Source organism: Notolabrus celidotus, chromosome 14, assembly GCF_009762535.1.
Source record: "Notolabrus celidotus isolate fNotCel1 chromosome 14, fNotCel1.pri, whole genome shotgun sequence".
Classification (NCBI taxonomy): Eukaryota; Metazoa; Chordata; class Actinopteri; order Labriformes; family Labridae; genus Notolabrus; species Notolabrus celidotus.
This window is the reverse complement of record NC_048285.1, coordinates 19,701,864-19,729,843: the sequence shown is the minus strand read 5'-3', so window position 1 is coordinate 19,729,843 and position 27,980 is coordinate 19,701,864. Positions and strand designations below refer to the sequence as shown.

Here is a 27,980-nt window from a genome sequence, read left to right as displayed (position 1 = left end):
GTGTGTGTGTGTGTGTGTGTGTGTGTGTGTGTGTGTGTGTGTGTGTGTGTGTGTGTGTGTGTGTGTGTGTGTGTGTGTGTGTGGGACGAGGTTCTGGAAGGGGGAAGTGACATCATGGAAAGTGATGTGAAAACAGAGGCTGAAGGCCCCAGGAGGGCTCTATGATTAAAAGATTATAGAGGAAATGAAAGAGCTTCACACACATACACACACATACACCCACACACCCACACAAACACACACATGTGCACATGCAATAACTAACCAGAGTCTTGAGTGTATATGGATGTCTAGGAAGTAGACCAAGTCGTGTGCCAGTGTGAGTCAATGTGTGTCTGTCTATCAAAGATACAGGAAGTGAGGTCACAGGGGTTACCTGTCTGTTCCTGCAGCCACTTGTAGCTCTGACTCAGGCATGGAGGCAGCTGATTCAGCATGGCTACAGGATAACAAACCCCATACGCACCTCCTCATTCACCCACATGTTAAGAAAGAGGACGTCGCCACCTGACTCAGACCTAAAGACTTTAATTTCTCATCCTTGATAGCTAAATTTCACCTGAGCGCTCCACCCTGATCAGCCATTTTGTTCTTTGTAGGTAGAGTTATTAGCTCCATATGTGTGTACCCTGTTGCTATTAGTAACATGTGTGGTGATCAAAGAGGCAAACTTTCACAGTTTCTACTGCAATCATAACTTAACAGCGATATTTGGCTTGGCATTTAGTCAAGGCCACATTTACACGAGGAGAAGCAGGTCTGCTTTCATCAAGGACTTCTACAGACTTCTTGTGGGGTTCACATGTTGTCCATATGTTGTGGTATTGTTTACTGTAAAGGTTAAGTCACACTTTAAGATGCGGGAACGCGATCAGCAGCCCTGCACCGCCGAAGCCCCCTGCAGAGAAGTCCCAGCAGAGGTTATTTACATCTGCCTGGAGGCGAAGGGGGGGACGAGGAAGGCAGAGGGTGATCTGGAGAGGGGTGAAGAGGATGACATAGCCTTAAGGTCTGCTTTTGTCTCAAATGATGAGCAAGTTGATTAAAAAAAAGTTAAAAAAAGTAGACTTACGTAGGGCAGAGTCACAAAATTGTAGCAGGATTGAAGAGATTATAAACCGATGAGTGTTTACAGTCGTGTTCTGGTGTGTGACGGAGATATTGTCGTCATAACTAAAGAAGGGATCGACTAAATTGCCACTTTCCCATGTGAGCTCAAAAGGCCTACCCCTACTCAAGCTCAAAACTTGTCACTTGTACAAAAGCTAATCCCTGTGCTCCATTGTTTCCTGTTCAGCCACCATTAAAGCCCCTAAAGGCGAGCCACTCAGAGCAGTGCAGCCAGCTAATTTAACCCCAGGCTTCTAAAGGCCCATTAACTCCTATTCTATTAAAAGAAAGTCCTTTGAAACCGTCAACTCAGCCCTGACCCTTTAAGGAAACAAGTCTTTTTTATGAAATGATTCAGGAAACTTGTGACAAGGAGGGTAAAGACAGATGGCTGGCCAAGTTTATCCGTTTAATTAAGCCAAGATGACAAGTGAGTGTTTTCAGAGGGGACACGAGGCCAAGAGAGGGAGACAATGAAAAGGTGGTTAAAGAGAGGAGGTTCAGCAAACACACAGAGGCACACTCCGGCTGCAAATGAGAGGCAGTTTTGTTTGCAGACCCTGTCATTTGAGGAGAGCAGCTGCTGGAAGTGAGAGGACATAAGGACAGAGCTGCAGCTGGACGTCTTCAAATGAGGAGGACAAACTTGTAATTACCACCCCACCAAAATGAGGTGTTTATATCTCTTTGTTTAGACTGTTCAAGTTCTGTAGACGTACTTCTGTCTAAGCCAGAGTTGCAATTACTGTTACAAAACTCAACAAGGCTAACTAAAGTTTAAGCGTCAGTGCTTTGTGTCAGAGTTGATTTTCAATTTTATTTCCCTTATTATTTGAAAAGAATCAGTTCTGAGTCATATGTTTAGAAAATTATTTCTAGCATTAGACCTTCTGTCTCATTGTGACTTTCTCAATTATTGTTTCGGCATTTTGATCTCAGCTGTACTTTTTAAACTCTCACTCTACTCCACCTTCTAAGCTGCAAACAACAGATAAACATAGTTAGGATAGTAAGCATTTAGATGTTACCATTTATATTCAATTTTATTGAATATGTAACACACTGATAGACTGGAAATACACAAATGCACAAATGTCTGTCAGCCCAAAGGCAAAAAACTGTATATATTTTACATAAAATGGAGGTATAAAAAAGTTTATGAATTGCTTTATGATCTTGTAACTTTCTTATAAAAAATCAAATTATTTACATCTGCCTGGAGGCGAAGGGGGGGATGAGGAAGGCAGAGGGTGATCTGGAGAGGGGTGAAGAGGATGACATAGCCTTAAGGTCTGCTTTTGTCTCAAATGATGAGCAAGTTGATTAAAAAAAAGTTTAAAAAAAGTAGACTTACATAGGGCAGAGTCACAAAATTGTAGCAGGATTGAAGAGATTATAAACCGATGAGTGTTTACAGTCGTGTTCTGGTGTGTGACGGAGAAATTGTCGTCCTAACTAAAGAAGGGATCGACTAAATTGTCACTTTCCCATGTGAGCTCAAAAGGCCTCCCCCTACTCAAGCTCAAAACTTGTCACTTGTACAAAAGGAAGGCAGAGGGTGATCTGGAGAGGGGTGAAGAGGATGACATAGCCTTAAGGCTACAATTATATTGTTTTCCCTTTTTATATAGTGTTTTAATTCTTTCTTTTGTTTCATAAAATACACACAAAATGCAATATAATATGGTATGGTATCATGTCAAGTATTGAACTGTATTGTATTGTATCAGTTGTATCAGACCGTCTTTTATCTTATCATGTGTTGTGTCGCCTTGTCTTGTATCGTATCATATCGTATCATATTCAATCACATCACATAATATCATATCATATAGGGCCCTATTGTACAATATCGTATTTTCATAACATAATGCCCCAACATAGCATAATGCATCTTATCATATCGTATCCTATTCTATCATATCATATCGTATCATATTGTTTCGTATTGTTACGTGTTGTTTTGTGTCGTTTCGTATCGTATTGTGTCATATTGTACCGTGTTGTATCGTTTTGTGTAGTGTCGTGCGATGGCTTGTCCCATCGTAGGGTATCGTATAATAACTTAATATAACGTAACATAGCGTATTTCCTTATATCGTATCCCACTGTACTGTATAGTTTGTATCACATTGTATCCTATCCTATCTCACTGTAATGTATGTTGTTTTTTCATTTTGTATTGTATAGTATTGTGATGCATTGCATAGTATTATGTTGTATTGTATCTCTCAATATCTCATTGCAATGTTTCTTTTTAATAATCTGTAGTGCTTTTGAATGTTGAATTGATAACTGCTTGGTTCTTTCTTATCTATGTCCTGCATGTCCACAGGAGAATGGTGTAGTTAGTTAAGCTCATCACAGAGATTGCTGTGAATACAAAATGTATACAGTATATGGATCCATATTTTATTGCTCTGCAACTTCTTTTCATCTAACGATCTAAAAGAAAGAATACCCCATCGAGCTACTCCACATTCTTCTGCATGAGAGGAAAGGAAAGGAGTGACAAAAAAGAAACATGAGGTGGGGCTGAGCTTTTGTTTGCAGCTTCTGGAGGGGATGTGGGATGAAAACACAATTAGAGGAGCTTAAGGGAGCCCAGCAGGAGGAAGGGTGAGGATGACAGTGAGCCACACTCACCTGCATGAGCGGTCTGTCCAAAGCACAGGTGTTGCACACCTGGACCTTTGGGTGTCCCCATTAGCCAAATGGCTTAACCCACCTAATGGAGGTCAATGGCCCTCTCTCCTGTTACAAATAGAGAGGAGATTTTGTGAGGTGGAATTAGGAAACATTAGCAGGTTCACACTCTCAATACCCTTTTTAAAAGATATTTGATATGCCTACACATGGATATATAAATTGTATGTAAGGCTGAAAATAATGTTATTCAATTAAAAATTATTATGTGTAAAAAAAAGTTTTGCCTGAAAATGCCCAACAGTGGGGAGATTTCAATTTAAAAAATGTTTGAAGCAGCAAATATTCATTTAAAAAAATCTTGAAGAAGCATTTACTTGTGTTTCTATCTGTTGATTGATTAATCGATTATCATTTCAGCACACAACCTTGTATTTTAAACAGCTTAGACCTTACTTTACTTGTTGAACTGTGTGTTTATCAAGTTGTTTAGTCATTACAAAGCTGCATGTAAAGTTATCAGTAAACTGGGTTACAATTAAAGTCAAAGAGAGTCAAAGATTAAATGAAGACTGGTTGTTCTGTCAGTTATACTGGTACAATTGTTCCAACTTTTAAGACACAAAGAGGATGTGCACAGACATCTCTGTGAATTGTGGAAACATGAGTTGTGGTCAGTGATGTCATCCATCATCGCCCCTGACATCATCCCTTGGGGGCGGCTGTTTTCCCTCACACTTTGCTGCAGTGCCGGCCAAGGGCCTGTGTGGACTTGTAAGAGCTCACATATGAACTCTGAAACCTTGAGAAGGACTTCTTTAGATATGGACAAGCCCCACTGACCTAGATTGTACCTGTTGCCTGCCCTTTATTACATATCAACTTCACTTTGAGATCTGTTGAGAAATAGGCAGTCATTAAAATGCATTATTATTCAGGAATTCATCAAATAATTACCCCTTCAGGCGAGGATTTTTAGACACTGTGCTGTTTCTTTACACATATAATTGCTAACCATAAACTAAAATAGGCTATGTAAAATGTTGTTACATAAAAAGTGAGAGACTTAAGTAATTATGGGATTATATCTGTACAGAGGGGATACATTCTGAGGCTGTCAGTTGTGAGACGAAGGGGAAATACAGGGAAGGGTTTGGCATACGTTTGTGCCTGAGGGAGGTAAATGAGCCCACAGTGACATTATGAGAATACAAGAGATAACCTCTGAGAGTGGAGAGTTAGCGGTAAAGAAACCAATTCAAGGGAGGAACAGATAACATCAGAGGCACAGATTGAGTAACTAATAATTAAGCAGTGCCGTTTTCTGTAGATACTATATGCATCAAGGAATGAGACATATAGGTAACGTGAGGCTTAGGGATTTCCTCCCCCCTCTGCAGACACACACAAATACAAAGTAAAGGAAAGAGCCTTTTCTCCCCAACAATCCTCAGCCTTTGTGTACCTGCAGTCTGGCATGTCCCTTTATGTTTTCTGGAGGGGCTTTTTCCGTTAAGCGTGCGCTGAAAGATGAACTGACAATCACATTTTGCAGAATGCCCCTAAATGAAGAAATATGAGTTCTTATTTGCAGCTGAAAAGAGAACAAGCAGTGATAGTCAGCTACAGAAGAGCTGGGGTTGTGGGGCCTTTAGCTACCCTTTCACTCCCCACCCCTGAGGACCTGCAAGATGATCTTTACAGCAGATCTGTATGAATTCCACAGATTGTGAATGACATCACTCAGAGATTCCTTAACAAGTTACATCCAGCATGCATGCAGCAAGAGCAGATGATAAGACGTTCCATATGTCAATATGTGTCATAACATCAGACTGAAGACTGTGATTGATAATCTAAATGGAGCCAAGAGCAACGCATCAAGGCATGTTGGTGATTGAAATATCATGTGGTAGTGTTTTATTCTTTATGATTTAAGCAATAACCTTTGGCTAATGATTCCTTTACGCAACTGACTGATGCAACATGTGAAAATAAAAATTTGTGTGTAAGGTGAAATCTGGGTTAACCCTCTATGAAGATAGACTGTTTTGTTATAAAAGACGTGGATATAGTCACACATTCGTTTGCAGCCTACAGTTCTGCAACTTGGCATTTTGACCATTGATATCTTGTTTTTTGGATTCAGCAGTGATTCTGTTTTAATGAGAGAACACCTCTATAGAAGAGAGGGGTGATCAGATGACACTGGCTCTAATTTGGTTGTCAAGGTCTGTAATTAAACATAATTGTGACACTACTTGTGGTTAGTGGAAAACTGAATGTAGACCAAAGAAGAGCTCCTAGTACAGCTTAATGCAGATTTTTTTTTGCCGAAGCGATCACTCTTTTTTCACCATAAACAGACCATAAGTTATTACATCATAGGCAGGTAAATTTATACTAATTGGTAATGCGTGCACAGCAGCCAGAGTCCTGACATCCTCGTATCACCTCTGTTCTCAAAACACTTCATTGACTCTCCGTTCAATATAGAATCCCTTTCAAATTCCTATTATTAGTCCATAAAGTGCTCAATAGTTAAGCTCCTCTGTATATTTCTGACTTGCTCACAGGCTATAACCCTACCTGACCCCTTAGGTCATCATCTGTAAGTCTTTTAACTGTACCCAGAGTCAGATCAAAGTCTGGGGAAGGTGCCTTTAGTTGCTGTGGTCCTCCTCTCTGAAACAAACTCCCTGCTAACCTAAGGTCCATCATAACAACCTCTACTTTTAAAACTAAACTTAAGATCCCTGCTCATACAATAAAATGTATCATTTTGTGTCACATTGCGGTGAGCTAGTGAGTGGAGTAATGCTCAAATAATAATGCCCAGAGTCAGGAAACTTCAGTGATTGAGCTGCTTCTGCACTATTTGCAACAGAAGCATATTTTTATTACCACTACAGACAGAAGACTGGCAGAAGACTCTATCCTACACTTATGGTGTCGAACTTGTCATCTGACTTTACAATCTGAAACACTGAGAATGTCATAAAGCGTGCATAACCATCCAGGACTGATAACTGAACAACTGTACAGTGATTATAATGTCGTTAAACACTTTTTAAAATCAACATTAACAGTCCCATCAGCCTTTGCTCCAGGGTATTTGTCCCAGGTCCAAGCAAGTGCCCACTTGCGGTTCGCAACTTAAGTCCTCCTCATCTCTTCTTTCAACTTTTTGCCGTGTTTTGACACAAAAAAGAGCTTTCTCTGGATATGGAATGGAAAGTTTGTTAATTTTAGCTCACTCTCTCACTTTCCGAAGATTAAGCATGTTGACCTGGGCTTTCCCGCAAACCAAACTATTGCTTCAGCCATGGAGAAAACGTAATCCCTGCTCAGGCAAAGCCTACAGCAAGATGGAGACATGATGGCTGTTGGTAGGTTTGAATTTGTTTACTTATTTTGCTTCCAAATGAAAAAGAAAAAGGATTGTTGCCATGCAAAGACAAACAACTTTAAGCCGTCTTTCTGGCTCCTAACACCTGACCACTAACAACACATGGCTGTCCTCCTTTTCTCCTCCAGGCTGTGGTGTGGCAGTGTGAGAAGCGGAAGGAGCCGAATAGGTGCTTGTGGAGGTGAAGAGAGGTGAGGTTTTGCACAGATAGGAGAAGATGTATGGGGGCTGTCAGGGTTTTGATAATCATCTGGAGAGGTCAGCAGGATTCTTTCCACTACACAGCGGGTCGAGTCTACACTCTTAACCTCTGATCTCTGTGGGCCCTTTAACTTAAATGACCTCCTCCCCTGTGAAAACTCTATTTGTTGAAGAACCGACTGATACACCTTTCTTAAATCTGTTGGATTTAGTTGTTTTTTGGGTGAGCTTGACACATGGTAGCTGGGTTTGTTTCAGAATTGGATTTATGATCAAAATTCTTGGAAAGAAAAACTCTGACTTCTAATAAAGTGGGTCATAAATCCCAAGTGCAGTCAGCCAACCCATGTGGAATGGATTTAGTATGCAGATATACAATACGCACACACACACACGTCACTTCCCTCAAGAAAACAACCAACTCAGGGGAGATTTGGAGGGGAAATGGTTATTGATATTGCAAGGCACGCAAATACCCAAAAACAGAGCAAAGATATCTACCCATGACTCAATGCTAGCACAAGGACAAAGTTGTAGTGAGTTTTAGCTGAATCACAGAGCCAGCAGAAGTTTTTACAACTTCAAAATAACAACTTCTTACAAAGAGTCTGTTAATCAAACAATGTAGCATGCCGTGTGTCGATGTAGCATAAGCCAGCCTGACCTAGCTTGCTAGCTTTGTTGCAGTACATTTGAACACTTAAGCACTGTCCTGGCTTTTTGAGGTGTAGTTGTTAGGGGATGCCTATGTTGTTGCTGTTTTGGGTTTGCTTGGACCCTTGAACTCATTGACATTCTTCGGCTCCTTTGTAACTCAGTCTCACTTCAGTACCTCCTCATGACCACCTACAGAGTGAGCGTATACTAATTCGGTTGGAAGATAAAATCCTTAATGCCTCTCTGCATCTTCAGTTGGGTCTGTCGAGTAGTGTTAGTGTTATTCTAAAGGTGTGAATTTCTGTTATGAAAGTAACAAATAAGGTAGCAGACATGCTCTTGTAGTCGGTAAATGTTAAATGAACGTCTAGTGAAAACTAATATGTCTGAGAGTCTCCGGGTAGGTTGTGAGGCCGTCATTCTATTTTCAGTCGTCTCTGGGAAGCCGACAGTCTGCTGTGGTTTCAAATGAAGTGGACTTTTACGTGTAACCTTCATGTCAAAATAACTTGATATGGAGGGAATGCTAGATTTCTGTTGATACGTGCTAGGCCTCGACACTCACAACATCGCTATTCCAGAATGCATTCTTTTTGAAGAAAACTTTGAATCCTGTTGCGTGTTCATACGTGTTGTTGTAGGTGTGCTGCCTTATTAAAATATTGCAAAATGTTCTTTTTTTAATTGACAAGAGTCAAACTACTGAGGTGTTTGATCCGTTCCAATACAGAAAAATCAAAGAAAGATGAAAAATAGTAGTCCTCAGTAACTCTGATAAGATAACCACTCTGTTATTGTCTCATTGTCATGGATAAATTCCAGCACAGTGGACTGTTATCTGTTTATGTTTGTCTGCAAGGTATCTTTCATGATTATGAAAATATGAAAGAGACGTGAAGTATGAATAGCTCAGAGAAACTTCATATGCAAGACATTTCTCTTGAATCTGACTTTAAAGACAGCCAACCCCCTTCCTTACTTAATTCTCTTTAATTACAATTATTCAAATAGCCTCGAGATAGTGCTCTAGTGTAAGGTGATCTACTGTTTGCCAGTGCAGGGCGAAGTACAGTTTTCAAGTAGATGCCTTATGTGTGTAAACAAAGTTACACAAGAGCTGCTGTGCAGAGTAGGTATGCACATAAATACACCCCCTCAGTCTGAATCAGAGCTGTACTGTCCGTTTTGCGCTCCAACAAATGACGGACTGTCTCAGAGCCTCATTCAGTTTTTGACGGTTAGGTTGCAGTCATTTTTCAAACTGCAGTAGAGCAGGCACAGCGCCCCTGTAGGTGAAGTCTGTCAGCTTAAAAAATGACTTTCTAGCTGTGAAGAATTCTTGTACTTGTTGCTGCTCATTGATGCATTCACATCTTGTGGGTATTTTTATACTGCCCTGTGTCTCATTAGCCGCTCTCTCATAGAATGCCTTTGTTGTATAAAACAGCATGTTGTCAGAGGCATTCCTCTGCTTTTACTGTATGACCAATGAGTCATGATATGACAAACACCCATATTATCACTGCTATGCCAGCCGACCGCAGAGCTCACCTGTCTCTAGAAGTGATCTGCCTAAACTATCCTCTGGAAAATGACTCATTGTTTGTTGTAAACATTGTAAATGTAGCTGGGTTTATGAGGGGCTTCCCCAGTGTGCTCACATCAGGGAGACATTCGTTTTGATCTTAGCTTGAAACTGACTCAATGAGACATGAAAGGGTCTCATTTCTGTTCCAATGCCCCCTACCCTTCATAGCAATTTTCCGCTTGACATGTCTCTCTAAAGGCAAGGCCTCTCAGTTGTTTCTCTGAACTGTTATTGACTGGACGGTCCAAGGTCAAAGTCTCCAAACAGCCCACTAAAAGACCCATATGAGCACCTTGTTTGCCTTGCACTGAAAACTAATATCTGCCCTGATGAGGACACCCATAATGGAATAGGGGACAACAAAATGGACAAAAGAGACACAAGAGAATTGATACATCCTCAAAGGTAAGCAGAGCACTGAACGGAAGCAAAAACCTCCCTCCTTTCTTTCTGCCTGCCGCACACCTTTGAGGCCAGCCTTTCTTGTAGCCCACCTTAGGAAAACATCCGTGCCCCCACACGAAGCTGAACCTTGTGTTTCCTTCTGTCTTTAATCTCATTGAAAAGAGCTTTTAACAAGGCAGGGGAGGATGAGTGGATCTGCCAAACAGAACAAAGGCAGGTAGGAACTGGGGGAGATAGTGGCAGAGTAGAAAGCTCTGTAATTTATCACCTGTTGCCCTTGGGCGTCACTGCACTTCAAGCTCTGGGCTTGGTGTGTGTGTGTATATGTATGCAGGTATGGAAAGGTGATGAATGAATAAGCAAAGAAAGCAGGCATTCCTGATTCCTCTTCAACCTCAGAAGACAGTACTTTGAAAAGTTATTTCCAAGGGCATGTATTCATCTACTTGCCATAGAAACCACATTTATGCATAACTCTCTTTACTACTGATTTTGATACTATGTGATGGTTTATGCACACATTTATTTTTATTTTTTTGGCCATAATATTATTATGGTGTAAAAGCAAGAAGTGTGAGCACTTATGCAAGATATCTAAAGTGTAACCATGCAATGATAATTGAAAGTGAAAAATGTTGGTGATAAATAAGAAATGAAACAAAACTGCCACATTGTGTACATTACGCTATAATGTCCTGTAGAGCTTTCATTTACACATGTACGTAGACACTCTGCTGTCTCTTGAAAGTTCAGAACTTGCGTTCCACTAACTTAGCCTGCCACCTAGTGGAATCCTGTTGCTGTTGCAGATGTGCAATGGTCTTGTTGAATATTAGACCACAATAAAGAATTACCAAATATATATCATGCAAAACATTTTTCTGCTCTGACTGGCAATGAGAAAAGCATCATAATAAGTAGATGTGGTGAAATGCATTTACTATATAAGAGATTATTTTAATAAACAGTATGGTGAAATGGATACTAACCACTCTTTGACTGTTGATGACATTATAATGTATATTACATTATATTATATAATTATCTTGCTATATTATATTATGTTATATTACATTATTATTGCTTACTACAACTTATGGTCATATTATATACCCATATTTATTATACTGCTTAATCTGTCATTACCAACCATAATCACACCATGTCAACCTGTTACTACTGAAACATTTTTAATACTGTCTATAATTACCACTAGTTAAACCATCTGTAACATTTTTATTTATCTGAATTCCATTTGTAACATTGTATATATCTAAATTGTATTCTATCTTTATTTATCTATTTTATAGACTACTACTTTATGAACCACCTCGACCTCTGAGGTCATCAGGTACTGGTCTGCTTTCAGTCCCTAGAGTCAGAACGAAACATGGTGAAGCAGGGTTTAGTCATTATGCATCACATATCAGGAACACACTCCCTGAAAGCTGTCCGCTCCAACTCTCACCTCTTTTAAATCAAAAATTAAGACTTTTTTATTTGCCACTGCCTTCCTATCATAGTTTATTCTAACTCACTTTAAATTAAAATTGTAATGTAATTTTTAATATATTTCTAATTTTCCTTTTCTTTCCTATGTTTTATTATATTTGTCATTATAATTGTGCTCTCTTATGCCTGTCTGAATGTTTCCAATGCTTCTAATGCTTTTAATGTAAAGCACATTGAGTTGCCCTCATGTATGAAATGCGCTATACAAATAAAGCTGCCTTGCCTTGCCTTTTTTTATTTTTACTTATTTTATTTTACTAATTAGAACTTTTTCTTGATTGCACTTATATCTGGGTTGCTGCAACAACTGAATTGGTTAAGAACTGTAACACTTTTTAGAGTGGTGCACTAATGCAAGTTTTATACAGTTTAGTTTAGTTTAGTTTAGTTTAGTTTAGTTTATTTATTATTCATCGTGTCATGCACCTTAAAGCTGCTGTGAGGAACTTCTGGTTTGTATCAATTCTTGCGCCCCCTTGTGGACAAAGTGATACCTCTTATCTCTTGTCCTGTAAATGCAAAATTAGTGTCTTCAGACAATAACCTCTTTTAACATTTAGATTTATCACACAATGTGATTATTTGCCATGAAAACAGCCAAAAAATGGTGTTTCTAGAGCAAGATGTCAATCATCTGTTCTGACACCTACCCCCTCAGAACAGTTTCAGGCATTAAAAATGACAACAGAGAAAGTATCAGTGCCGGATACTCCCCTGGTGGTGAAGCTTTCAGCAGTGTGTCTGCCCCCTGATGGCTGCCTGCAGTATAGGTAAAAAAATCTGTCTCCCTAATTCATTTGAATGTGGGAGCAGTCAAACTTTAAAAAGAAAAATACACGTCATACGAACGTTTCTCACATCCGTATGCTGTGGTGATATGTAGTTAGTATTTGACTGTTTTGTGTGCAATGCCTCTTTTTCTTGAAAAGTTTATTTTTCGTTAGTTATTAGAGTTTTAAAAAAACGTGGTTTTACTTCCGGGTTTCCTTTGATTCACAGCCGTCGTAGAGGAAAACTTCAAAGGACACACAGCGTCTTGTGACCATAGACTGTATAAAATATGGACGTAGTATCTGTGACGTCACCCATCTGTTCCTGAGAGCTGTTTTGAAGCAAATCGACGGCAGCAGCCATATTGGTAATGCGGAACTCAACTAGGCAGAGTGTGACGTAGTGTGAGCCTCTTAGCCAATGGCTTTGTGTTCCCGACCGGGAGTCACGTCAGTCATGTCCTTATTTGGGCAAAACTCGTAATCTTAATATCTTCTTAACCATCACGTTAGAAAAAAATTCACCCCCCGTACAGTGTGTGCCATTAGAGAGATTAGCTTTGTAGGGCCAAAAAGTTTTTTGAACCAGGCTGTAAACATGTTTATTAATGCTGCAAAGATCGTCTTTTTCCCATTCATATCTATGTGGTTTCCAGTGTTTCTGCAGCCAGCCTCAAGCGGATTTTCGATGTATTGCAGTTTATAGCACTTCCGCATTGGCTTCATCATTTGAGACCGGAGTTTGCCGCTTGCTTGTGACGCTATGCTGTAGGGCAGAGCTTGTTACAGTGGCTTAGCAGGCTCTGGCTGCAGAATGGCGGCGCCCAGGGCCGGAATTTTTTGGCTTCAGAACCGTACAACGGGAAGAGGCGGAGCAACGCTGTCCATTTTTATTTACAGTCTATGGTTAAAAACTCCTCATAGTGCCTTTAAGGTGCCCAGCCCATATGGACTTGCAAGACACTACAAAAACAAAACCAAATAGGAGCAACAACGTAAGAAGAAAAGAAAAATAATTAGAGAAATAGTCTATGATTAGGGGTAATAGCGAGGTGTCAGTCACAAAAAAAAATAATGTACAAAGTATCAGTCAACACATTTCTGATATTCCAAAGAAAACCCAATTTTCAATGACTTTGTTGAGTTTGTGTTTTATACTGACTTTTAAAATTCCTACGTGGTGAACAGCACTTGAAGGCAACACCAAGTGACGTATGACGTAGCACGCAGCAGCCGTGTTTGGTTGTGGCCGGAGCAAAAAAAAAAAAAAAAAAAGAAAGCTAGGAAGGGATCAAGGAAACCTCTAGCATCGTAGATAAACACCCCTCAGAGGTGTGAACTCAGCGAGCTTACAGCTGTCACAATCCAAAGAAGACAGTAAAACAGGCCCGAAACAGGCGTTGATACAGCGAGGGTCAACATGTCTGAGACATACGGTATGTTTGTGCTCGGTGGCAGACTGTAATTTCATGCTTGCTAGCCGTTAAATGCTCACTGCCTGCTGAGAGATGACACAGTCTGGCTCTTAGCAACACTGCTAGTTAGCTCGCTTCACCGTTAGCTTAGTTTAGCTTGCTACCTCACCATGCTAACGGTTTTAAAGGATGATAAATAAAATACTGACATTTCATTCAGAGTGACCTGTGTTGTGTAAGTGCTTCATCTGAATTAACTGACACTCTGTCCTGTGATGGCGGAGAAACAGTGCTTCCTTAAACGGTCAGTTAACATGAGCAGACTGATTTCCAGGTGAAGTTGGACAAACTTGAGGCACAAAGCTACAGGATCATGTTAATACACGACTCAGTGTGTGTTTGCAGACGCGAAAGTAACCTGATCTTGGAATATAAGCAGCATGGGTGACCTTGCGAGCTGTAATACTGTTGCATCCAGTCCTGGGGGGGGGGCTGTGTTGTTGTACCAAAGAGAGGTAGCTATTTGCTCCAAGGGCCTGTATGAGGAAGTTAGATAACTGTGGCTAAAATCATCCATTACCTGTAGAGAAGCAGATGTCAGGTGTACTCTCAACCACATCTCTTTCCAGTCTGTCTGCACCTCAGGCAAATTCTATTACAAGCAGATGCTGACACAAAACACCTGGACATGGTGGCCAACCACCAGGAAGTTAAAAGTGTTCTGGAGACATTTATTAAACATGACTCTGTCTGATAGTATCAGCAGCACAATTGGCCTGACACTGTGTAGATCAAGTTGTTCAAAATGGCATACCATCATCCACTCTTGTTTCACACACTCTCTCTCTCTCTCTCTCTCTCTCTCTCTCTCTCTCTCTCTCTCTCTCTCTCTCTCTCTCTCTCTCTCTCAATTCAATTCAATTCAATTCTTCAATTCTCTCTCTCTCTCTCTCTCTCTCTCTCTCTCTCTCTCTCTTTCTCTCTCTCTCTCTCTCTCTCTCTCTCTCTCTCAGACACACACACACACACACACACACACACACACACACACACTCTCCATCTGTCTGTACTTGAGCCTTGTCTCTATCACTCCCTGTATGAAACTGAATCCCAGTGGGTAGTATTTGTGTAAAAGTGCCAGAGCTAATGGTAGCAGTAATAGCCTTTTATTGATCACCGTCTCCTCTCATAGTGGGCCTTTAGTGGAACTTTCAGAGGGCAATATAAATATGATGAGCACAAAATGTATGACTTTTAGAGTGATGTGACTTTTGAGACTCAACTATAAGCGTTACAATTTAGCGCTTTTTGACTATTTGATTGGTGTGTTTCACTTTTTCATTGAGTCTCATGAATAATCTGTCATGTTTTGGTTATTAGCTGCAGAAAAAAAAATGTCTGATTTACTGCAAATGTCCACCCTGTACTTAAAAAAAATGACATACTACTTTATTGTACATACTTTATATCCTGTTCTGCATTCATATAGATGGGTCTTTGACAAATAAGCCTCAAAAAAAAAAATATTTTTTAAAAGTATTTCCAGAATGGCTGCAATGCATATTTTTGTGTCTGGAATAATGTGTTCAAACAAGGCTTTTTTGAACACATTCCTTTTTTTTAGTGTTTAAATAGTTGTTTTTTTTTACTCTTGAACACCCAAAAAGTGTCAGGTGGCACACCTAGATATTTGTCAAAATATATGTACTTACCTATCATTTATCCTAAGTGAAAGTTCTAGGAAGTATCCCTTAGAGTGGTTACAGTGCTTTACACATTTGTATTTTGTGAGTCTATTTTTTATTAACAATATATTAGGATTTTTTCATTCTATTGGCCAGGTTTAAAATATAATTTTTACAGTTTTAGGTTGGTTGTACCACCTGACATGGAAAGTGTTACCGTCCACCTATAAGTTGATAAAAGCTTTTCTATTATTATTTAAGAGACATCTACAAACCTTTTAACTCAGTCATGACAATTAGTAGGGTCCTCTGAATTATTTCATATGTTGAAGTCCATTATAACTACTTACTTTCAAAATAAAAGCTCCATGAGTACAGTGGTGCCACCCTGACATTTGAGAACATGCAAATTGCTGGACAAAAGTTTTTAAATAACCTTAGGTGCCTTTAAATTATTGATATTTATGAAATTATGTTTATTTCAAAGCTCTTGTATGTAAAGTCATGCCATGGTGTTTTAATTTTAATTTATTATTATTAAAATACATTTTTTATAGTGTTTTAAGTCAGTTCACTTGCTCAGACGGTTGCGCCACCTGACATTTTCAGGGTTTGAGATACTTCAAAATAAAATAAATCCCAATATTTGAATGTACATGTAAAAATAACAAATTATTTCAAAAGAAAATAATGGATTCGGACACAAAAATATGCACGTCATGTCAATGACCCAAACACATTTGCATTCAGGAAGTCAGTAGATGAGTAAATCAGAGGACGCAGCAGTCATAAACCCCGTGCAGATCTAAAACCTGAGCATGTTAAATGTTGTCACAGTGTCAGTGAATGCAGAACACAGTGTTAGCCTGTTCCCTCGGGTTATTTAATATTGATGTGTAAAGAATACAAATGCCTGAAAGCTGAAAGGGAAGCACTGCATTCCACCCTCCCTTCTGACATACTGACAGCTTGATTGTTGTACGTATGTAGATCTCACATGGGAATATGTCTGGGAAAATGCTTAAAAGCTTAGACAAGATTTTAAAAAGAGAGCTGTTGACTTTTGATGTAGTCGCTTCTTGCTGTCACGGACATTGACAACGTATGGTTGAGGTGTAATGCTGCTGCTGCTGCAGAAGGAAACTGTAAGTGCTCGTAGGCTTTTTTGGCTGTGAGACCAAACCCACAGTAAGAGCACTGTTCGTGTACCGTGGGTTTGACCCCTATGTTTCCTGAGAAAGCGCAGGCTTCAACAAACAAAAGGTGGGCCATTAACTGTCAGTCAGTGGAGGTGGTGTGTGTCAGCAGATGAAGGTGGCACTGAGAACAATGGTGTAAGGATTTTTAAATGTCACACAGGGAAGTGAAGATCAGCCCTTGTTCAAACCGTCTCTTCCCCTCAACTGCTCTTCCTGTCGACCTTGTAAGGAGCTGAATGCACACGGTGTGTTTACCTGGCTGGCGATCACAACAGTGATGACCAATCATTAGCCAGGCCAGCGCTTCTGACTGCAGAGCCAGCGCTTACACTTTAACTTTACTTTCCTCAGATTCCAACATGAAGCAGGCTCTCTGGAGGAAAAGTGTAGTTTGCGATCATTACTCACTCTCGCTCTTCGTCACTCTCAGGTTTCCTGTTTTTCTTTTACAACCGCTCTGAGTGTTTCAAACACACGCTCCCTCATGATTCTCAGTGCATATGTGAATGCCCTCTGCACTGTCTGTGGTCACTACTCACACAAAGCTGCCTTGTTGTACCACGGATGGACTTCCATGTCAAGCTTTAGAACATTAGCGTGGGTCTGGTTGTTGTCTCTCTCTCCAGAGCGAGATCCCACTCCCCACAACAACAACAACATCTGCACAAGCAGCTGGCTGTGGTTATTCAATCCCTGCACAAGACACCTAATCCAAATTCAATAGCTCTCCAGCTTCGGCTTTGCTTGGATGACACGTGTTATTAAGTGCTGGTGTCGGTGTCATGTTTCACCTCAGACAAACAGGCATATTCAATTAGAATCATAAGCAGCAGGTTACGGTGCTTACATGTGAGGCTTTGTGATTAGTAAGCTAATTTGAGGCTGTTGGAGACGGTGAAAGTAGGAGCTCAACGGGATTAAGAGGAAATCTAAGGATCGTCTCTCGGGGAGACTGAGCTGCAGGTTCATGATTCTCCTCCTGACGTTGGTGTTGCATTAATCTCTACCTCCTTCGCTCTGCTCTGCTTTCAGACTTCCTGTTTAAGTTCCTGGTGATTGGCAGCGCTGGGACGGGGAAATCCTGCCTCCTCCACCAGTTCATTGAGAACAAATGTAAGTGTTCCCTCGTTTAAGCCCATTAGTCACAGCAGGTTCGCAGCAGAGTGAAACGTAATTATATTATTACACAGACGGGAAGAAATGGAAATGGTCATGAAATGAGTGTCGATTTTAGGAGTTACAAACACTTAAAATAAAGCGCCTCACTCTGATACAAAGGGAAACTAAACCATGGGGATGTATTTAGCCTTGGTCCAATTTTCTAAAAGCTAAGTCAGAGTGATATAACCTCTGACCCACAGACTGTATCAAACATGAATGTAGTCTCAGTGATGTCACCCTTTGGTTTCAGAAGAAGCATTATGAAGCCCAAAGATAGTGCTCGCCTAATTAAATATGGGGATGCAACTGTCCCATCCTAGCGTCCACCATAAAGCCCAAGCACTGACTGAACCCTCACAGACTTATATGGCATCAGTAGGGTTGCAAAATTCCAGGAATTTTCAAAGTTGGAAACTTTCCATGGGAATTTATGGGAATAAACAGGAATAAACTAGGAATTTACTAAACTGAATGTTGGCTCTTAATAGGGAACTGAAATATAGTTGGGGAAAATATATTTTTAGCATAATCCTGACTAAAACAACCAGATTTCATGCAAGTACAGTTTAATATCTATGCTATTCCTCAATCACATGCACAGATGATTTCTAGAATCCTGCAAAGGCTTGAGAAGCTTGAGGGAAGATGCTTTATTATTTGCATGTTGAATGGGACTTTGTTGGAAGGAGAGCGGCTTTTTTCATTTAACATTTTGAATGGGACTTTGTTGGGATTGCATTTTTGTTAATTTTTGAATGGGTTGGGTCGGGGGGAGTAATATTTAACTCAACATTCATGTTTTTGTTCTTCAATGAAATAATTGGTTGTTCAATCAAATATTTAACACTTGATAAAGTTCTACTTTCAAATAAATCTATTTTAATTTTATTACTTTGGATGGATGTCTGCTTATAACAAAACAAATATTTATGCTTGGATATGATACCTTTCCATTAAATTTACCCTCAATTCCCATTAATTCCCATAATCCCATGGAAAGTGTCCAATTTGGAATATTTCCAAAATTCCTCAGCTTGACTTCCCATGGAAATTTCCAACCCTGAAAAGGACACATCTCATGTTGCATTGTAATAAGATGCAGCATTAGATAAAAACAAGAAAATGCTAATATGCAGCATAAATGTGTCTTATAGTGTAGTGCTTATATCTAAGCAATTCAACAAAAGATAGAAAAAATAATGTTACATTTTTTTTGTGATAATTAAACTAAAACAATAATTTAAAAAATACTACAAACATGGAATGAATAACAGAAAACAAATTAAATGATTTTTGGTTTTATTAAACACTCATTCAACATTTGTGTATCTTTCAAAGGAGGCTTGACATTCACGTCCCTTACATCACAAAGTTTGCAATGAACTCTGGGTAAGTCCAGCAGTTATAAATCATCAGAAATGCCGACTTAAGGGGCCTAGTGGTTAACTCGCGCCCCCATGTACAGCAACTATAGTCCTTAAGCGAGCGGCCAACCTGTAGCCCCTTTATCCACATGTCACTCCCCACTCTCTCACCTGGTTTCCTGCTCCATCCACTCTCCTAAAAAGACCCAAAATATCAGAGAAAGTGTGGGATTTGTCATTTTGAAGTCTTCATCAGGAAACAGACTTGATGCTGTGACATTGGGACAGCTCTGCGCACTCACAATCCCACACCTGGCACTGAGACTACATTCATAAAATTGCATTTCCTGGATTGTGCAATCCAATAAAAAACACCCCAAATGATAGTGACACCTTAGTTCAATCAGAACCTCCCTGACAGATACCACAAGTTTCACAGTGGGGATTATTGTAGAGAACTCATGAAACATAAACAATGACAATGAATGGATGATTGTTAAGAAGCCAGTCAGCTCACTTAAACTAGGATATTTGCTGGGACTTCGGTGTGAAAAAACCCACAGCTTCTCTTTGGTGAGTAATGTTGAAACACGTGAAAACTCCAGAGGACACATACACACTCCCTCACACTCACACGCTTGTATTAATTTGATTAAAGATGTGTGAGGTCCCTGTGCTGTCACTGGAGAAGAAAGGGAGGGCAGGCTGACAATGTAAATCTCATCTAGACTCCATCTAGTCTCTCATGTGGATATGAGCTGTTTGAAGATAACGACTTAGGTACTTTAAAAAAGCACAACACACCTACATATAGTAGATTAGAGAAGCAGTCTGGGAGCAATGTTGAAAGCGTTTTCTCCGTTATGGCAGCGCACACCTGTTGGTTGAATAGAAAGGTTAAGTTTGTGCTGTTCTGTTTCCATCATTCTTTTTCATGCTCTTCCTTCTTGCAGTTAAACAAGACTCCAATCACACCATCGGCGTGGAGTTTGGCTCCAGAGTGGTCAACGTCGGTGGAAAGACGGTCAAACTGCAGATCTGGGATACAGCCGGGCAGGAGCGATTCCGGTAAACAACCTCTGCAGTATTTCCTTCTCAGGGTTGGGTAAACTTTTGAGGGATACAAGGCTAACATGTATTACTGAGCACACACGCTGTCTTTGGGCAGCATCCAGCTTCAAACAGTAACCCACAGCAGCATGTGGTGATGCCACACCTTTGAGCAGCACCAAAGGAGTAATTATGTGCTTGACTGAGGATAAAAACTCAACACAAGGGTCATTCTCTCCTTCCATCTTTCCCCCTGACGGATGTCATCAGCTGATACTGACATGGTGAATGCATTTTTTTCACTCAGTTTTCTGCTTTCTCGTCACAGTTCTGTTACACGCAGCTACTACAGAGGAGCAGCTGGAGCACTTCTCGTGTATGACATTACCAGGTAACGCATTCCACGCACTCACTGTCCCTTTAGCATCCCTCAACGTATACTGTTTCTCTAAAGTTCTTCATGATGTGAGTTATGCAACCATATTTTCTACATCAGACAATTTTACCTCGTCTGCCATCGGCTAGTAACCTCAAAAAATGTACCGGCCAAATAAAAAATCATGCCTTATTTGATTTAGAATAATTGCCATACATTTTTATTAGGAAAATCCAACTTAAAGCTGGGGTTGGTAGTCTCGGAAAACTAGCATGAATTTGAATGTAGCATGTCTTCAGGACCCCGTCTAACCCCTCCCCTCCTCCCCTCGGAGCAAAGGGAACGAGTAGAACTCCAGTTGCTGATGTCACGCCGCTCACGCCGTACCAAATCACAACACAAGTACAGCACCCAGCGAGGGTCAAAATAGCCTGACAGTTGGCAGAAATGGGCGAAAGTATGAAAACAAAACAAAATTTTACGCCCTGCTTACACCGTATCCGGGCAAAAAAGTGTCTCTACATCTGATATTTTGTTATATTTACTGAAAAGATCATTAAAAAGTAGCAAAAACTTAAAATAGAGGAGCCAGCAGACATTCACAGCAGTAACATTTTGAGCTGTTGAAATTGGATCTGGCTAGACCTGAAATTGAAATGTGCTGATCCATGACGCTTAACTGTAAATGGTTTTCACTTCACTCTGTCTTTATTTTCATGAGCCCCTATATTGTTTTTCTGTCTACCATAATGTGTCGGTACCACATCCATAATTTCGCAACGTAATGACCATATACTTAGAGCCATACAGTGAGATTTGAATACCAGAGTCCAAGCACAGGACTGTCTTTCATCAGCTGTGAGTTGCGAAAAAGAGGGGTTGTGAAATAAAGACAGAGTGACAGCCGTAATGTAGAAAGACAGGAATGTAATACAGTTTGTGTTTGCGAGGAATCCATGGGCCTTGGTGGAGTGCAGAGTGACAGGCGCTGTAATGTAGAGGCATCCTCTTGGCAGGCAGCAGCAGTCAGGATAGCAGAAGTCCATCACAGAAAGTGTCACCTGAGGGGAAAACAAACAGGGAGAGTGGAAGGAGAAAACTGCAGCGGGATGGAGCAATGAGGAGGAGGGGAGGAGATGGAAAACAACAGAGTGAGTGGGGAGATGGAGACATTTATCACTTTTCACAGGTGAAAAGGTTAGCAAGGAGACAGACAGGAGAGGAGCTGGGAGAGAGTGTGAACCTGATTACAGCTGAGCCACTCGGTCCCATCAGCATGCGGATGAGGGGGTGACGTCATCCTCTGGCTGTGTGTGAAAGCAGCTGTTAGACATTATTCTGCTGACCCACACCCTGCTGCTCACCTCAACACCCTTATGTTGCCATGGACACCAGGGTCCAGCCTTTTTCAACACCTTACGTCTGCTTTATGTAATGATGAATCTTCACTTTAGAGGGATTACTTTGTCTTTGTTACCCACCGACCAAAAAGATGTATGTTGATGACTTGTCTTAGTTATGGTTCTGGCTTTTGTGACTTCATTAGAAGTCATTCATCACGGCTGAAAAGAGACATGAAATGTTGGGAGATGAGAGCAGGATGACATGCAGCAAAGGGTCGAGGCCAGGAGTGGAACAAGCCACAGCTGCGACAAGGACTAGAGCTGCAGTATATACAGCGCACGCCTACACCACAAGGCCAACCGACATCCCTAGACACACAGTACTACCTTGAGTTACAAAAGGATAGTCAAACTAAAGCTGGTGTCAAATAGGAGTTGGAGGCGGTGCTATCTAAAACAAATAAAGGCTGGATCTAAAAACAACAGAGGGAAAACCAGAGTGCATAAACGATCACTTGTTGTCATATTATGTAAATGGAAATAAAGTCTTATGTACAGTACATTACCATAGATTTGATTAAAGCCACTGTGAGCGCTTTTACAATGGTATGATTATGAAACATATTGAACTTGTCAGTGATTGTTTGATGACCTACAGAGGCAAACAAGACCATTAACAGGAAGATGACTATTTCCATGTTTTAATTTGTAATGCTTATAACCACTGTGAAGGGAGCAAGTGAAAGACAAGACACTTTAAAACACTTATTTTTTTCGTTTTCCATGTCAAATATTCACAGTGACACATTTTGGTGTTTTGCAGGATGAAATCAGAAAAATGTTATGGCCCTTTTCCACTACACAGTTCCAGCCCTTCTCGACTCAACTGTACTCGGTTTGGGTACCTTTTCCACCAGCCCGAGTACCGACTCAAGGTGGGCGGGGTCGTCATAACACAGCTGCGCGAAACTGCATTAACGTCATTTCAAAAGCGACACAAACACAACAATCACATACAATGGAGGCAATGGTGTACTTGCTGCTCGGTCTGTGGCTTTTTGTCGCAGGCCGGGCAAGAGAGGAAAGCAAAAGAAGGCTGCAGGCGGCGAGAAGAAATATTTAAAAATGGCGGATTTGATTCCTGGGCTGCACGGTGTTGTAGGGGGTAGCGCTGTTGCCTCATAGCTAGAAGGCTCCTGGTTCAACCCCGACCGGGCAGGTGCCTTCTGTGTGGAGTTTGCGCGTTTTCCCCGTGAATGTGTGGGTTCTCTCCGGGTACTCCAGCTTCCTCCCACAGTCCAAAAACATGCTCAACAGGTTGATGGATTGATCACTCTAAATTGCACGTAGGTGTGAGTGTGTGCGTGAATGGTTGTCTGTCTCTCTGTGTTAGCCTTGTGATAGGTTGGCGACCTGTCCAGGGTGTACCCTGCCTTCCGCCCGTTGCCAGCTGGGATAGGCTCCAACCCCCCCTCGACCCCTAAGGGGATAAGCGGTCAAGATAATGGATGGATGGATTTGATTCCTGTGTTGGGCGTCGTGCTTGTGACTCTTCGGTGACGACATTCTCTGACTTATCAGTGGCCGGCAGTCTGTCGACGTCACCTTTTAGTTTTGGCTCAGCTCACTTGGAACCAGAGCGGAGCAGGTACGAAAAACTGGTATCTGACAGGAGGTACCGCGCCGGTGGAAACACAACACAAACCGAGTCGAGTAGGGCTAAGACGGGCCGGTGGAAAAGGGCCATTAGAGATGCTGCTTTGTCCACAGGGGGCACCAAAATCAACACAAGCTGAAAGTTCATCACAGGAGCTTTAATTGAATTTAGAAATATAAACTTTAATTTGCTGTGTTGTTTTACGCCAAACTGATTTTACAATAAGTGCTACAAGGTAGCAGTAGATATATTCTAACTGCAAATGTTTGATAACTGAGGCCTTGGTGAGCTAATGAAAAGATTTGGGATTAAAAGGGAATACAAAAACAGCATATTGCAGAACCTTTAACATGGATCAAAAAGAGGCCACACACTGAGAGATGATCAGTTATAACGAACATACTTACTATACTACCAAAAATAAAGGCCTGCTTCACATAAAGGTCTTGTGAAAGTATGCTGTTCAGTAAAAAGGGTTTTCTTGTATAAAAATAACTGGCATTAAGCAAGTTTTGTGCTCATTTAAACACATTACAAGTACTGATTTAAAGTATGTAGTACATGCTCCAAAGGCCTAGACATTACACCAAACAGAGACACAAAGTTCAGTTGAGACTAAGCTGGGTGCATTTGCAGTCATCACCATCCTGTCCAAGCGACAACATTTGCATGCCTCTCAGCCCCTGGAGGCTATGCAAAAGTAATTTGAGCTTGACAAGTTAAAGATCAACCTTCTGCCTCCAATAATAAGTCAGCCATTATGCTTACAATGTGTCCATCTGTGCTGTAATGTCTTCCAGTCGGGAAACGTACAACGCCCTCACCAATTGGCTGACAGATGCACGGACTCTGGCGAGTCCCAACATTGTTATTATCCTGTGTGGCAACAAGAAAGACCTGGATGCAGACAGAGAGGTGACTTTCCTGGAGGCGTCCCGCTTTGCTCAGGAGAATGGTAACTGATGTTGAATGTGCATCATCATCATACCATAATTTAAGTGTTCATCTCTTCTGATTCTTTCTGACTTTCTCCTTCGTTTCACCTTGAATTTGTCCTTTTTTTCCACCCCAAATGTAGAGCTGATGTTTTTGGAGACTAGTGCTCTGACAGGGGAGAATGTAGAGGAGGGTTTCCTAAAATGTGCCCGCACCATCCTCAACAAGATAGATTCAGGTACTCCCTCTGGTTTCTTTGTTAAAGAGGTGTGACTGAGTTGGGTGTTTCTGTGAGTGTATGCAAATGTTTTGTTTAACTGCAGTCTCTTGTAATTGCTGACAATATTTCATCGCACCTCTTTTAAAAGGTGAGTTGGACCCGGAGAGAATGGGTTCAGGTATCCAGTATGGAGACGCTTCGTTGAGGCAGCTGCGACAGCCCAGAGGCACCACCACACAGAATAAGCAGCAGTGTAATTGCTAGGGATCGGGGGAACCACACCCTCGCCTCAACCAACAGGCCCACACAGACAGGACGCCCCCTACAGGTCGGTGGCATTTGACCCTTAGTGAAAAATACGAGGCCTTCTCTGAAATCTGCCATGTCATCACCTTCTGTCTTCTTTTTTCTCTTCTCACATTAGCTCCAGGTGCTTTTCGGTGTGTGGGATGCTTCACTCTGCAGTCTCACACACCTCGGATCACCTGGAGGAGTGGTCCTGGAGATCACCGCAACCCTGTTGCCCCTTCATATGGGCAGGGAAACCCCTCAGTGTGACCACACTAGGATCATAAAGAAGAGTAATGTTCTTCTTTATAAACCGGTTTCTCAGTTATTTACCAGACCAGGAGGATGGTGAGGGTGGTTTGTACGGGCTGTCCTGCTGTTGTTTGTTTTTGTGCTTTTTTTTTTTAGTAACCTAACATGCTTTTCATGTTTGCACATCTTTGTTTGTAAATTATTATCAGAAACTAATTTGTGCTTTTACCATTTTTAAGTTATCAAGCTCCCAAATGTGTCCTCTTATCATTGAACAAAGCCGACAGTCACAGATTTGGTTTAGAACTGCTGTACATATACTGTAAGCCGGATCAATGCAAATCTTTGTAAACATTTCTGAAGATGTTGTCCAGTATCTTCTCTTGGTCCAAACAGAAGCTGTTAATCCTCCAGGAGTTAAGGTGTATTTAAAACCCAAATGTAGAGAGAGCCCTGTTCTTTTCCTCCCTCAGAGATGTGTCACATTGAGTCCGTCTGACTTTCTGTTGAGCATTGATATGCACTCTTAAGACATAGCGTGTTGGCCTTAGTAATATACTTGATATTGTGGATCTACGGTATATTATTCCAAGTCACCATGTCTCTAAACTGTCCAATCACTCCATTCTACGCTCACGCAGATGAGCCTGTGGGTCTGGTTTAAAGCACAAAAAAGGAGATTTTACTCTTTTATTGAATTCCCACAGTCTGTAGATTTACAGACTCAGCCCATTGTAACGTCTCCGTGTCTCTGGTCCTAAGGTGAAGAAATGGTCATCCATGTTTGCAAACTTACAATATTTTGACTCCTTCTGCTGGCTTTTTTCTCCATACTCATGTCCTCCCTATAATTGGTGCAGCACATACTGTATGAGAGACGTCATAGGAAACCACAGTTTTACCTCAGTGCTGTGTTTTGGGAACATTCACTCAGTCCACCCAGTTCCTTCATAGAGTTTCGACACTGTTAAATCACGCAAGGTTGCATACGCACCTTGATAAGAGTCAGGACTCAGTTTGAAGCTTTATTCACTCCTCTTTGCACAGCAGAGTCACTGAGATTACAAAGTCAACCCAGATGTTTTCTCTTCAGAACAGACCCTGCGATGATACCCCAGAGAGAAACGGGGGATTTCCACTCAAACATGATGGTTTCCTCTTTCTGTCTTAACACCAACAGCATGGTTTGTGGTGCTGCTGGAGGAGAACGATGTAGTGAGTTAATCGCTTAAAAAAACTTCCCCGAACTCTCCCGCTTCTGTCAAAACCACTGAAAGAGAGAGAGCAGGTCATGCTGACCCAGCTGAGAGAAGATGAAAACAAACTGCCAGCAAACTTCTCTCATATCTTTAACTCAAGTTTTTCCGTGCATGTCTTCCCAGACAAACCATATGTGTGTGAAGCTCAATTAAGCCGGCAAATGTGAAAGGAAAACATGGTGAGTTGTGCAAACATGAGAAAGTATAGGATATCAAGAGACAGATGGTCAAAACAAAAATGTAGATTTCATTCAATACTGGCATCGTGTGATAGTTTGTCTACTTCTGCAAGTGCACTTTTACTTTTGAATTCTTGTTTGTTTTTGTTGATATGCTGCAACTATAGAACTGTACATTTTATTTTACTTGAACAGTATACTGTAATAAAGATTTTAATTGTAGACGCTATCATTTCTTACTAAAGAACAACTGAGATTCTGAATTTTCATTTCCTTGTTTGTGCTGCCTGCGGGCGATAACCTCCTTCTGTAAGAGCTTTCATCTTCATATTGCCCACTGCTGATGTGGAGGCAGCGATGAAAGGATGTCAACTTCCTGAGCTGCAGGAGGCTTTTGCTAGTGGTTGAATACTGTTGAATCAAAGCTCCTTTATTTAGCATACATTAAGCTGTAGATTATTTATTATACACTTCATGTAAGCCATATGAAATACATTATTTCATCACTTTATTCCAGTCTGGATCAATCATTATGAAGGCAATCTATCTCAGTTGTTGCTTAGTAACTAATGTTATATAATCAACCTAAATTCTACTGTACATCTTAAGTAACCTGTGCTGTAAATAAGATTTGTCTATTGTCTATTGAGGGTGAGTGTTTCTCATTGATTGTAATGATTATGCAATACCCAGTAAACTGCTTGTTTTTTCATTTAAACCTTCACCTGCTTCCTGTTTGTTTATCTTCTATGTCTTGACTTTATTAAGCTACAGTGAGCAGCATTCGCAGGGGCTCACCATTTCCTGGATATAGGTAAACCTAAATCCCCCCCCCCTCACTCACTCTCTCTCTCCTGCAAGCAGCAGAATGTAACACATCAGTTTTACAGGCAGCGGACTCAACAGACCCTGAAATTTCACAATAGGATCCATGATCATGATTCATTTGCCTCATCTTCCATTCTTCAGCCGAATCATTCCTCTCTCAGGCAGTCAGGGGGAGGTTAGGATATCAGAGGACTCGTATGATGAAGAGTAAATGCCCTCTGTGTCCAATTGTCTGGATTTATGCTCTCAGGTCGATGGAGCAACGACTAGAGTGGTTTAATGTAACTGAAGTGGATATATTGACTGATTTATCGATCTTACAATGGCTGTCAAAATGACCTCATAACCAAATGGAAGTTGATGTTTAGCCACTAGGTGGTGCTGAAATATCAGAAGTTTATCCACCATCTGTATTGAAATTTGATTACTTAATTCTTACAAGTTACTCAGTTAGATTTCTTTAGGTGTTT

At 40.9% G+C, this 27,980-nt stretch overlaps 1 protein-coding gene across 1 annotated transcript; it reads left to right on the top strand.

Moving 5' to 3' along the window:
• Positions 1-13,507: 13,507 nt before the first annotated feature.
• On the top strand, positions 13,508-27,406 carry rab4b (RAB4B, member RAS oncogene family). Its single transcript, XM_034701477.1, has 8 exons — positions 13,508-13,734; positions 17,630-17,710; positions 20,076-20,190; positions 20,501-20,563; positions 24,349-24,503; positions 24,627-24,722; positions 24,853-25,032; positions 25,129-27,406. The coding sequence occupies exons 1-7, from the start codon at positions 13,719-13,721 to the stop codon at positions 24,966-24,968; spliced, it is 642 nt and encodes a 213-aa protein (XP_034557368.1). The 5' UTR covers positions 13,508-13,718; the 3' UTR covers positions 24,969-25,032; positions 25,129-27,406.
• Positions 27,407-27,980: the final 574 nt, after the last annotated feature.